This window comes from Equus quagga, chromosome 3 (genome assembly GCF_021613505.1).
Source record: "Equus quagga isolate Etosha38 chromosome 3, UCLA_HA_Equagga_1.0, whole genome shotgun sequence".
Taxonomy (NCBI): domain Eukaryota; kingdom Metazoa; phylum Chordata; class Mammalia; order Perissodactyla; family Equidae; genus Equus; species Equus quagga.
Genome location: NC_060269.1, coordinates 76,724,798 through 76,738,381, shown reverse-complemented (window position 1 = coordinate 76,738,381; position 13,584 = coordinate 76,724,798). Strand labels below are relative to the sequence as shown.

Here is a 13,584-nt window from a genome sequence, read left to right as displayed (position 1 = left end):
TATCAGAAGCACCTGCAGGGACTTTAAAAAACAAAACACTAATACCAGGGCCCCACCTGGACCTACTGAGTCAGAGCCCCTGGTGGGAAGACTGAAATGTGCTAACGGCTTACTAATTATGCTGCTACATCCATAAAGGGGTGAATATCAACTAATCCTACAGAAGTCACCCTGGTTAGTGAGACGCACTTCCTACACATGAAGAGATTCATACAGAGGAGAAAAACCTGTACAAGGAGTCATTTTTTTTAGGACATGCCTTGACCACCAAGATTCAGAAACATCTCAAGGCTGGAATGGTGGTGTTCAATTGTTTGTTTAAGCAACAGACCCCTTTTTTCAAGGAAAATCCTTCAATCCTTCATGGTACCCCAAAATATCAAACCTAAAGGCTGAGCTTCTCTGAGTGAAAGGGAGGTCTCAGACAAGCCCACTCAGGCCCGGGTGCTCCTGAAGGGAGCCTAGGGCTGCCGGCAGCACAGCTGCAAAACCACGGGGCCAGAATGGATAAGTACACAGTACTAACTCTAAATTAAATAGTTAACTGGGGGTTAGGGCTTCTGATTAGCACTTAGCCCAGGAAGATGGGTTTAACAGAAGTTCACTTGAAAAAGAGGTGAAGGTTTCAAGTCACTGGAAATTCAGCGTGAGCCAACAATGATCTCTGGCTGCCAGGAAGAGCCTGTGCAGTCTACCTGGGTTAATAACTAATATTTGTATTGAGAAATTTACCTTTTACAAAGCACTTTCACACGCAGGGTCTCATTTAATACTACTGCGTAACAACTCCACAGCTATGGGAATTATTTCCCCGTATTTTAGATGAGCACCTCAGGAAATAATTGGTGAGAGTAACTCAAGGTGAATCCAGGCCGTAGCAGAGGCTTCTGCCTGCACATCCAGCGTGGCTGAGGGACATAGTGGGGAGTTCGAGAGTAGCGGTCCACCGCTCTCTGGATGGCTGGAACCGCCTGTGAAAATGTGTTCCATTCTGGTTGCCACATTAACACAGGTGTGTCCAAAGGGGGCCACAGGCAGAGTCCCACGACCAGGGCAAAGAGTAATCTGGAAATAGTATACGATGAACACATGGAGGAAGTAGGAGCTTTTAAAGATGGAAAACAAAAGATTTAGGAATGACATAATGGCTATTTTTAAATAATGAAGGGCTATGGAGAAGGGAGATGAGTCTTATTTTGCATCACTCAGGAGTAACCTAGGCCCCTCCCTTCTTCCTGAAAAATGGAGTCCTGAAGCCACCAGAGGGGACCAAGCAAGCCTCTGTGCAGGCGCAGGTATGGGAGGATACTGTGAAGCCCAGAGCAGGGCATCAGAGCCTGATTAGATGAGAAGGGTATCCACTAGGTGTGGGGCTGTGGTACAGCATGTTGGACCACCAGCAGGTAAGGAGGGCAGCCACGTGAGGGGCAGGGGCCGCCGTGGAAGACTGGCTACAGACAGGGAGATTTATCAAATAAGTAAATTGTTAAGACTAATGGGAGCCAGGAATCTTGCTGTCAAAGAAGGTAGTTACACATAAGGAAAAGGGAAAAACCTAGACTAAACCCTGTGGTATCAGACAGGGATTTGTGGTTTCACTGCGAACTCGTGGTTTTCAAAATATACAGACAGATATAGAAATACAATGTAAATGTGCATATGTGTGCATATATGTATATACATACACATATTTCATAGTCTGTCCACTGAGAAGACAGGGGTGGTGACACCCTCACAGCAATGAGCACACACAGTGACCAGATCTGGGCTTCTAAATACCATTCTCCACTCAAAGGAACCAGGGCTCCTTGGAGAAACGGCTGATACAGAAGATGAGACTAGTAAATTACAAGATGAGCTTGGAACAACTTGTCCTGCCAGAAAGTGAGGAAGTGCTCAAAGAGTGATGGGTGTTAGAAGAGCACAGGAGGCAGCCTGGAAAGACAGCCACTGACTGGCCAAAGCTGGGACCAATCGGAACACCAAAGTCAGTAATGAGAGTAACAGTTTAATTAAAACACGCTGAAAAAAAAAGAGACCATAGGTTCTTACTGATGTAAATTTGTTAATAGATTGAAAATTTGATGAAGAGGGGCTGTTTACATAGTTTCAAAGTAACTTGCCACAAAATATGAATAAGTTACAAAAGTGAAAAGAATAACTTTGTGGTGGAGAAGCTTGGCAGACAACACTTTAACCCAGTGACCATCACCAGTAGCGGGGCAGACAGCAATCAGAGCCACCTGACAGGATGCAATGAGAAGAACACAGTGCCATTTCTGCAATTTTCCTGCCAAAGATGCACAGGCTGAATCTGAGAACGAGGAAATGGCAGACAAACACAAATTGAAGGACATTCTACAAAATAACTGGTTTACAACCTTCAAAAGCGTCAACATCCTAACAGAGAAGGACTGAGAGAGACTAAAAAGATGGAAGTAAATGTAATGCGGAGTTCTGAACTGAATCCTTTCGCTTGAAAGACATGATTGGAACAACTGGGAAACTTGAATGAGGCCTAAGATTTAGACGGTAGTAATGCATCGGTGGTAATTTCCTGGCTTTGGTGGCTGTTCTGTGGTATCTAGGAGAATATCCTACTTTACAGGAAATATACACTGAAGTGTTGACATCATAGCCATCATGATGGCAACTTTTTCTCAAATGATTCAGGATAAAAACAAATTGTACCACTTACAACTTTTCTGGAGGTTTGAGATTGCTGCAAAATAAAAATTAAAAATCAACAACAATAAATTAGGAGGATGGAAGTTAAGGGAAGTAGATTTGCTCTAGTTTGAGGATAGATGAAACTCTCTGACGATTAAAGTGATACAAAAACAGATCCATCCTTAGGAGGGTAGGCAGGACGTTACAGAGAAGATGCCTCACAGACTAGGAAGTTAGCGGAGATGACGCCTACATACTTTCCAATGATTTAATAATCTGTTCATTCAACAAACATTTATTAAACACCTACTGCGTTTCAGACAGTGTGCTAGACACTGAGCTTATGAAAATGACTGAGAGACAGCCCCTGCGGTTGAGGCCCTTACCGTCCAGTGAAGTTGATGATTTGGAAGTCTGAAGTCAGAATTTTAAGACAGTCATCAGCATTACATATAGAAAGAAGCAAGTGACTCAAGAACATTGTCTTTAACACTCCAACTTTCATTTATGAATTTTCAATCAACTACACAATAGTTTATTATTCTATCATATTCTTTAGCAACATTTCATCCTAACTTTTTTGTGCTTGTGGGTGGTGTTAATTGAGGCATATGCAAAAACTTTATCACTTTTCAATTATGAACAGATGTAAGTGACTTACTTGATGTTTTATTTTAGAATAATAAGCATCTTCTAAAATAAGTTCCAAATGAGAAGCTAGGCCTATAGTTTGTGGAAGAGATTTAATATTCCAAAAGTAAACCTTGACATATTCTTCAACACCTCAAAAGTCACTCCACATCTCTGGACTCCAATTTCTTCATCTGTCACAAAGATGTCGTTAACACGCTTGTAAGATGCTTTGAAATGCTTAGAAGAAAGACATCGTAATTATAAAGCTATGTTAAAATACAGTTTGCTTTCACCTTTTGCCAGGGACTAACTATCACTGTGGACATATTAAGACAGAGAGATCCATCTAAAAGAGCTCACCTTGGCAATTTTTTTGGTGGGTGGAACATTATTTGGTTTTCCAACTTTCCCCCTTGGTTTCATTTCGTTCTTCCAGGCACGTCCTCAAGGGAGCATGCTTCAGAGCCTTCTCACCAACCCAAGAAGGAGTGGCCAGACCAAGCAAGTCAGTGTTCAGTTGCTTTCCCCACTGAGGTCTGTACACCTTTCTTATACTTTTCCTATACAACACTTTCATAACCATATTTAGCTTTCTTCCTACCATCTCCCTGTAATTCAAAAGGCAATTTAAACTCCCATATGGTTGCCATCGAAGCTAACAGATGTCTAGCAAATTAAAACAAAAATTATGACTTATAAACCGCTGATGTATCATCATTCCAGAATATCTTACAACTTATAGTGAATCATAAGATGAGGCTTCCTAGTTGATGCCCCCCAAGGTTCCTTAAATCTCTCTCCTCTCTGAATTTAAGCCCTGTGGAAATAAATTAGATGCAACATTCTGCCATCAACCCTGGATAAACCTCCACTTAAAGACACATGTAATATTTGAAAGCACACCAAAGAGAAATTTGGCCTCAAGTATCCAAGGCTTTCTGATCCTTGTACAGCAAAGAGAAGAGAAAAACGACGTGCTTCTCCCAAGTCATTCAAGGCTTCCACTGATCCATGGGGCTTTTTTTTAATGTGATGATTAAATCTACTGAATCCATTCTCCTGATCTCCTTGACAAATCTTAAGGGTATCATCATTACCTCGTAGTAATGATACCAACATACCAGGCTAAGGTATTCTAGAAGGTCTAAAGCCCAGGATGGAACTAGTAAGAAATCTGTAGACAATGACACTAATCATATTCACCATTTGTTAAATAGTGAGGCATTGTGCTGGGTAATACATTATCTCATTGAATCCTTGAATCTACAACTCCATTAGATAACCTTATCTTTCCATTAGAAACAAGATATCAAGGCTTAGTGCAGCAGACTCTATTTTCCAAAGATGGCCACAACTCACACGACCTTGACACTTGTCCATCCAAAAACGGAATCTCTTCCTTCACCCCTTTGAAACTGAGCAGGCTCCATGCATGCTTTAACCAGTGGAATAGATGACAGTGACACTGACCAGCTCTCGGTGTAGCCTTAACTGGCTTCTTCTTCCCATCTCAGAGACAGGAAGAAGCCACATGTAGGTGCTCCAAGACAACAACCCTGGCTGAGCTCTCAGCAAGCGTCAACTGCCACTCATGTGAGTGCACCATCTTCAGCATCCCACCCCAATGAGCCTTGAGATAACTCTAGCCCCAGCCACGCAACACTGCAACTGCATGAGAGGTCCCAAGTGCAAATTGCCCAGATGAGCCTGGTCAAATCACAGAACTGTGAGATACAATAATAAAATTGTGTTTTAAACCACTAAGTTTTGGGGTTGCTATGTAGCAATAGATAACCAGAATAATGAGGTCAATTTACTTGCCCAGGAACAGTTAAGTATTAGAGTCAGAATACAAAAGGGTCCAGAGGAAAACATCTATTAATCGTGGGTGATGGAATGTGGGGGTTCAGTACCCAAAAGAAGCAACTTTAAAACAAAACTCCCTTTCTCTTCCCTCCTCCACGCCAAAGCAGCCTCAGGGTTTTCCAAAAAACGTCCTAGTATGGTGACACCCTCAATAAAATCAATTCCCTTTTGGCTTGAGCTCTTCCAATATAAAATAGGAAAAATGAGGTTTTCCCTACCACTCTGTGATAACTAATGAGAAAGGAATCTGTACACGATGTTGACTGTTACTCAGAATATCATTATAACTGTTATATAAAAGGATTCAGATTTTACACACGAAGCTGTAACTCTAATAATAAAGATATATTTAATGACTCATAGGATTACATTCGAGAGTCACAGTGGGGACAGGGAAGAATGCATACTATATCAACAAGTGAAGAAGCCAAGAAATTAGGGAAAGATTTTTTTTTTTTAACAAAAGGATCTTTGAGGAAGAAATGAAGTAATAAAATTGATCTTCAGACAAGTCTCAGTAAGAGAAAAAGTCTGTAATTTAACAAGTATCCCAATATACGCTATTTTCATTATACATTAGTGCCCATCTCTTGTATTTTTCTTCTGCAGCATAACGGAACTTGACAGACTCATTCTTTTTCAGAACTAAAACGAACTCATCTAAGTCCTGCATTCTAACAGCTGAGAAACAGAGGCCCAGGGCAGTGACCCAAGCAGCAAGTAGTCAAGCTACTCCTTAGGAAGAGAACCAAACTCTCAGTGCTGCTGCTACCACATTTTCAGTTTTATTTATCAGAAGTTTACCTCCAAATGTCTTCAATGTATTTCAAATGTGTTCTAGCATTTATCTCACAGGGTGAAAAAGAAAGATTAGGAAGCCGTGCTCTCAGTTGTCAACCTCTTCTTCATAACTGGCTAGGAGTAGCAGCGAGTCTGCTCCCGCTGGCAGTCACGGCAGACAGCAGAGGTGTGCAACTTCACGGAGGCAGGCTGCCAAGTCACTGACCCTAGTTCTTCAGTCACTAACATCTTAGAATTACTTGGTCAAATATCATGGCTGCCTTCCTGCTGATCACCTCTAGAGACCATGGTACTGACAAACTGGGAGATTTAAACATGAGGTAATTTTGAGGCAGATGGCAGGATGAAAGGTATGAGGGGGTATCTGAGCGGAAGGCTTGAGGCATGGAAAGGAGGGACAGAGTGTATAGAAAACAGAGTGAGAGAAGGGTCCTTCTGACAAAGGCACCCATGTACGATTCTGCTTGGGGCAGCTGGTTTAGTTCCACAGCCCACGTCTGCCTTCAGGCTTCCCATAAAATGCCCTGCAGAGATGAAGTCCTTCCCATCAGACAAGATGTGGCTCTATTCTGGAACTCTCTACGCAAGAACTTTGCAAATCTTTGAAGGATTGCACCATTCCAGAGGTTTTGCTACAACCTAATCCACAAAAAATACTAAATTTACCTCTGTATGTTCTACGAAACTACACCAAACTGTCAGGGAAACAGGCCCAAATCCCTTTATTTCTTTTCCGCTTCCTGCTATGAAACCGCAGAGAAAGCCCCCGGGTGCTTTTGGTTGCTTGGCAGCTGAAATGTGCAGCTTTTGGAAGGTTCCAGTAGAACCCAGAGACCTGGACTCACCACCCCAACAAGGTCCAGTCCCAAGGTGGTCATCCTTGACTCTCGAAGTCACCAAGTTTCAAGTTCAGATCAAATCAAAACACCTCGCTCAGGTGTGTGAGTACCCACCGCTTTTGAACACGTCCAGCAGGGCTGAAGAAAGAGACACGGAAGGAACACAACTGCTTCTTCCTATATTTGTAGCCGTGTTTAATTGCCGGGGGGGGGGGGGGGGGGGGGGGGGGGCAGGTGACCGCCAACAGGAATTGTGTACAATCACTGGCAAAATACTGCCTGTGAATGGATATGATATTTATTCATGTGACCCCTCATTATCTTTATCAGCCCTGAGGACAGATGACAAGCAGACACAGAAAGTGGTCTCCCCGGGCTGGCTCCGTGGCCGAGCGGTTAAGTTCCAGTGCTCTGCTTCTGGGGCCCAGGGTTTCACCGCTTAGAGTCCTGGGCACAGACATGGCACCGCTCATCAGGCCATGTTGAAGCAGCATCCCACATGCCACAACTAGAAGGACCCACAACTAAAAATACACAACTGTGTACTGGGGGGCTTTGGGGAGAAAAAGGAAAAATAAAATCTTTTAAAAAAAAAAAAGGAAAGTGGTTCCAATCCCTTCCATTTCCTTTTGCAAAATACTCCTATAGAAAACAGAAAATAAAAATGAAATCGCCTGCTGGTACATGTGCAGTAGAAGAAAAAGAATATAAAGAGCTGTATTGACGACTATTCTCATAGATGTATATGTTTGCAGCAAATAGCCAAAATTAAAGGAAAATCAAAATAAATACACCCTGTGTTCAGACTGCTGCGGATTATTATTGATCCCACCGTTGGATTATTACCTCACACTGAACCTACACTGAACAGGAACTTGGAGTACCTCTCCCGACAGCCACCATCTTTACTTTCCATGGGGGGGGGGGGGGGGGGGGGGGGGGGGGGGGGAGGATGGGACGGGATTGGGAGGAAAAAGGACACGGTCTTTGGACCAACGTTTTCCCCTGTCCTAGTGAACTCTTTGTCTGGTTGCTGAACATGTTTGTGAGATCAAGGAAAAGAATAGAAACAAAACAAAAGAAGATGCGTCCCAGCCTAATTACGATAGGCGCCCAGCACATTGCGGTGCCAGCTGAGCGTGGTTTCAATCTTGTGTTCAAGCATCTGCTCTCTCGGTACCCCCAATAAAACGTGTCTCGCACGCCCTCCCCCCTGCATATCTCCAAGGGTTCCCCCGAACAGCCTGCTCTCTGTCACTCCCTAGAAAAGAAGGACGTGAGGCACGAACACATTGAAACATATGTTGCCAGTGACTTGTAATTATCCTGACAATAATACACATATAGAAACAAATCCTCCACCCCACAAGCCCACTGACCAGCCCATTATGCAAAAGAAGCGCTTTCCAGCAGAAACGGAAGAGCTTGCAGGAAGCGCTATTTACGTGCCCATTACAGAACCATATACCACTGCATCTGCATCCTACACAAAGCCCGAGATGGTGCAAGAAGATACACGCTGAGCACGGCACAGACCAGCCGCGGCAACACGGAGCCAAGCCCTCGTCCAATCAGATCGTGGTTAGAAGGTGGACCTCAGGGTCGGCTCTGCCCGATTAGCCTTCCCGATTATGACACCACGCTCTGCCCAACATCCATACCCCACCGGGAGCAAACCTAATTCGCGTGGTTGCTTATTTCTCAAACTGCCGAGCCCTTTCTTTCATCCGTATCCCTGCTATTCGTCCCTTAAAAAGCCACCCCAAGGCCTAGGTGCCCCCTTTCCGGCTCGGTTTTTCTTTTTACCTTTTCCCATTCCTAGAAAGGATTGAATGTTTCTCTTTCCAACGCGCAAGATGGAAAAGAGGAAGGCAAATGCTTCTTCTTGCTCCGGCAGGAGCCGGAGGGGCTGCGAAAAGTAAAGGCAGCGAGCAACGTGGGGGGAATCGTCCCGAATCGATCGGCCACAATAGTTGAAATCCCAGAAGCGCTCCAACTTACCCAAAATATGACATTGAAGCCAAATATGAAATATTTGATGCAACAACTGACTTCAGGACCCTTGTAGTGCTTCCCGGACATCCTCTGGGTTCATGAAGACACTTGCCCCGGCAGCCCGAGTTTGGAGCCCGGGAGCACCGTTGCTCGGAGCAGCCCGGCGGGGAGCGGGGGCTCGGGGGCGCCGCAGCGCGGCGGCCCGGGCTGAGCCGCGCGGGGACCGGCCGGCGGAGAGCGGCTCCCGCGCCTCCAGCCCTTTGCGCGCCGAGGCCGCCGGAGCCGGGTGGCCGCGAGCAGGCGGGGCAGCCGCGCGCTGGGAGCCCGGAGCCTCGCCGCAGCTGGCCCCGAGCACAAGGCGAGCGCCCGCGTCCGTCCGCCAGGCGATCTGTCCGTCGGCCCGTCTCCGAGCTTTGGGCAAGCGCGGCGGCGGCAGATACTGGCGGACTCGCTCCTCACCCACCCGCCCGCTCGCCTGCTGGCGCGCGTCCTCCCACCCCTAGCTCCGCCCGCCGCTCGCTCCGCCCGCTCGGCTGGCGGCTCCTCCGCCCGCTCCGCCCGCAGCTCCGCCCGCCGCCCGCCGCCAGCCGCCCGAGCCCCGGCGAGGGGCGCGCGCGCACGGGCTCGGGAGCTCCCGGGCGACCGGGCCACCACGTAGCTGCGGCGCCTCCTCCCTCCGCCGCTCTCCCGCTCCCTTTCGCCCCGCCCCGACCCAGAGCGCCGCCGACCCCCGAGCGCTGCGGCGGGGTAGGTCGGAGGACCGCCGGCGGAAGGGAGGAGGGGCGCCCTGGGGGCACGCCGACTGGGAGCAGCCTGGCGGAGGCACGGGGATCGATGAGCCCTGGTCCCTCTCAGCCGCCGGCAAGGAAAAGAGAGGCGGGAAATAGGGGCAGCGAATCAGAGGATTGCAAAGGATAGTCTCCCGAATCCCACTGTGCCTCCAACCCAACCTCCCCACCTGCCGGAGAAATGAGCTTCATCCTAGAACGTGGACGAGGAAGGAGAGATGGCCCAAAGGAGTCCTGACCGGGATCAGATCCTCGCCCTGGCGTCTGCTGCAGCAACGCAAACCCGGACGGCACATGCGCCCGACCACGAGAGGGAATAGGCCAAAGGAGCTTGCCTGGTTCCTAACTCCAAGAAGGAATCCAGGAATCCGAATTGGGCTTACAGAGCGTGAACCACGGAGCTTTAGACCTCCGGGGAAGGACAGAGCGCGAGGCTGGAAGTCGTTTCAGAGCCCTACCTGAGAAGACGTGCCCGTCAGTTGCGGCTCCGCCCTCCTCCTGGAGCTCTTCCGTAGGTGCTGGCAAGCAGCTATCAGTATTTCGTGGAAGGAGAATGAAGAACCGCTCGGAACTGTGTGGAAACGTCTATGGGAATTTTTTTAAAGCTTCTAAAAGCTAGAAAGAGAGATGAGATCAAGAAAATTTTCCAGCACCATCCCTGTAACCTTGTACTGGGCACAGAAATCTGCCTGTGTCCTAAACTCCCAGCTGATACTTGAGCAGGCTGAAGTTGGAGAACCTTTGGCATAGGGTTCCCCTGCGGAACCACCTCTCACTTTGCTCAAAAACTGACTAGCTAGTTGACAACCTACAGTCCAGCTTTGGAGGGGCAAAGAAGTTACTTTTCCTTGCACTAAACCACACTTTGAGCTAGGCTTGGCCTTGAGAGAGATTGAGGTCACAGGTAGGAGCCAGAGTACCCACAAAGAGGGGAGAACCAGGAGATCTTACCCATTCCATACCACAGAACTACGACACGGCCTAGCGATGGCTTCAGCCTTTTGAACTAAATGACCCTCTCTCCCTCAAAAGTGTCCTCCACCTACCCCAAACCACATCCCTATTACCGCCAGAATGGTAGACTTCCAAGGGAGGTCAGCTGGGTGATCCCCTATTCACAGGAAGGCACTGAAAAGCTTTCCCGGGGCCTGTTCCTGCTACATTGTAATTCTCTCTATATATAAATAGAACAGTTGCTGCAGGTTCCTGGATAAGTGAAACGAGGTCTGTCTTAAGCTGATGTGACTCAGTTCAGAAAAGGACCAGCAATTAAATCCAATTGATGACTATGATCCCTAAGCAAGATCTGTCTTTGAAATAAAAATCAACAGAGAAGTGAACGTTTAGATAACTCATTGGTAATTTGAGGACTGGGGGGGACTAGTTGAATTCTCATTTCATGAGTCAAAAGTAGGTTCTAGGAGGATTTATGAGTTAAATATAAAGCAAACCAGAAGAAAATAGAATATTTGTTAAACCTCTGGCTAGAAGTATTTCTCAACTCTGAAGCAATAGAAGGAAATGAGCAATGGATATGACTGGGTAATATCTTAAAACTCACTTCTATGTGTCAAACATTGTTTTAAAAGGCAACCTAAACCAGAAGATATATATATATATATTGACAGCAAACGTGAAAAGTCTGTCTATATTATAAGTAGGGCTCATACAGCTAAAGTAAAATATAGACTCTCGATAGAAAATAAACAGAAAACAAACCAGCCACATATAAAGAAATCAAATAGTAATAAATATATGGTGAAAATTAACCTTACTAGCAGACATTACTACTAATGTAAGAAATATACTTAAAAACAAATTAATGATAAAGATAGATAGATAATGAGCACTGGTTTGCTCCTACATTGCCAGTGTCATGAAATGATACCGTCCACTTGGAAAGCATTTTGGCTGTATGTCACAGGTCAGCATGCTCCTGCATTTTAACTCAGCAGTCCCACTTCTGGGAATCTAGCCAAAGAAATACTCCAAAATATCGGAAAAGTTATACACCGCAAATTGTACATCACAGCATTATTTATATTGAAGACTTGGCCACAACTTAAAGATCCTAGACGAGGGCTCCTCCCAAGTCCTTGTAGCCACCTGGACCACAACGTTGCTTCTTGTGTCTCTGCCTTTGCACCTGTCATTCCTGGTCCCTGCATGAAGCCCCACCTCGCCCTGTGTCTGTGAGCTGAGTCCTCTTCCTTATCCTCAACACTTTGCACCGGCGTTTTCAAGGCTCCCTCTTTTGTTCCATCAGTGGCTCCGACATGCTTCCATTTCAGCACTTGGAGACTACGTGTAATGACTTGTTTACCGTCTCCTCCACTCTGCTGTGACTCCTTCAAGGGTGTGGTCCATCTCCTTTTAATCTTAGAATCACTAGCACACTGCTAATGTGGCAGGTAGTTGATAAATATTTGTTAAAGGAATGGATGAAGCATTTACTCAAACTTTTTACAGCCACTAAAGATGATGATTATAAGGAGTATGTGTCAATGACTGAATACATCATAATGTTAAATTCTAAAGGCATTATATATGGAATTATCTCAAAGTAATATTGTTAAGTGAAAAAAGCAAGATGCAAAACAGTATACACAGAAGGCTACCATTTTGTTTTTAAAAAAGCATATTGGCAAAGGAGAGTGGAAAATGTATATATATGCATGTGTCCTTGTTAATGGTAGGCTATCTATGGAAGAAATAAAGGACATTGGTAATAATAGTTTGGGTGTGCCTGGGCAGGCTTGGGAACTGAAAGATAGGATGAGAAAGAGACCTGCTTTATCTTTTAATACAATCTTTTGTTTGTTTTTGAAATTTGTACCATATACATGATATAACTGTTTTGAAAAATAAATCACTCTGTGAAATTTTATGCAGTTATATGAAAAAAAGGAGTTAATTCTTGCCAAATAATAACAGTTGCTAGATGGTGGGATATTGGGTGATCTTATTTTCATGTTTCTGGTTTCCAACTTTTTTTTAAATTATAAATAAAATTATAAATAAAGACAAACAAATAACTAAGTAATTGTTATATTTATTTCATCACAACTCAGTAAATTCTGGTCTATTTTAAGGAGCCAAGAAAGAGTAATATTCTCGCTGGAGACTGCTACGGCCATCTCCTTTATAATTCTGAGATTGAAAAATGGTTAATAAGTTTAATTACTGAAAAGTTAATCAGCTTTCAAATGGCACTGAGAACAGGTAAAGCATGTTCTTCTAATAGTTGCCTAGCTGAACAGCAAGATATGACAACAGTGTTTTAACCTAAGACACCAAATTTAATGAGCTTGTCTGTCTCTATCTCTGTTTCACTCTTCTCACCCACCTGTCTGCCTCCCTCTCTCTCTCTTTCACTGTCTCTCTACTCCTCTATATTTTTCTTTTCCTTCTCTGTGGTGGGCCATGCTGGTTGCTGACCCACCCCGTGGCCTCCTTTCTCTCAAAACCCTAGTGATGTTCCCATGTTCCCCTCTTTTAACAGCCATATGCTTTGGGAAGACCTGCCCTGCCCAGCTGACTCCAGGGGGAGAGTCTTGACCTTCCAATGTTTGGTTCAGAAATGGGCATGTGACATCCTGGCCAGTGAGACATGAGGAGACTCTGCTGGGGGTTTCCTCACATCTAAGAGATGGTTTCTTGTTGCTCTTGGACTTAAGTGTGTTTGGCTGTGATGCCTGGATCCTCTGCAGCCTGACAATAAAGACCATACCAAGGATGGAAGAGTGAGAAAATGAGAAGAACAGAGGCCTGCATGACATCATTGCATGGCTGACTTAAGCTCTCAGGACTTCCTTTCGTAGGAGACGCTTGCCTGGTAGGCCTCTCTGGGAGGTTTTCTGTTTCATGCAGCTCAAAGTACCCTGACTAACGCTCTCCTGAGGTTCCCCCGCACCCTCTGATTTTCTCTTTTTGAAGCGCCGCCGGAATATCCACGTTTCTCTCAGCACCACTCTTTTTCTACTTTTCTCTCC

General features: G+C 45.5%; 1 protein-coding gene across 1 annotated transcript in view; it reads right to left on the bottom strand.

Moving 5' to 3' along the window:
* Positions 1–9,182, bottom strand: part of TSPAN5 (tetraspanin 5) — a 152,734-nt gene extending 143,552 nt beyond the window's left edge. Inside the window, exon 1 of the mRNA XM_046657129.1 lies at positions 8,811–9,182. Coding sequence (XP_046513085.1) covers positions 8,811–8,891 — 81 coding nt within the window. The 5' untranslated portion in view covers positions 8,892–9,182. The remainder of the gene's footprint in view (positions 1–8,810) is intronic.
* Positions 9,183–13,584: the final 4,402 nt, after the last annotated feature.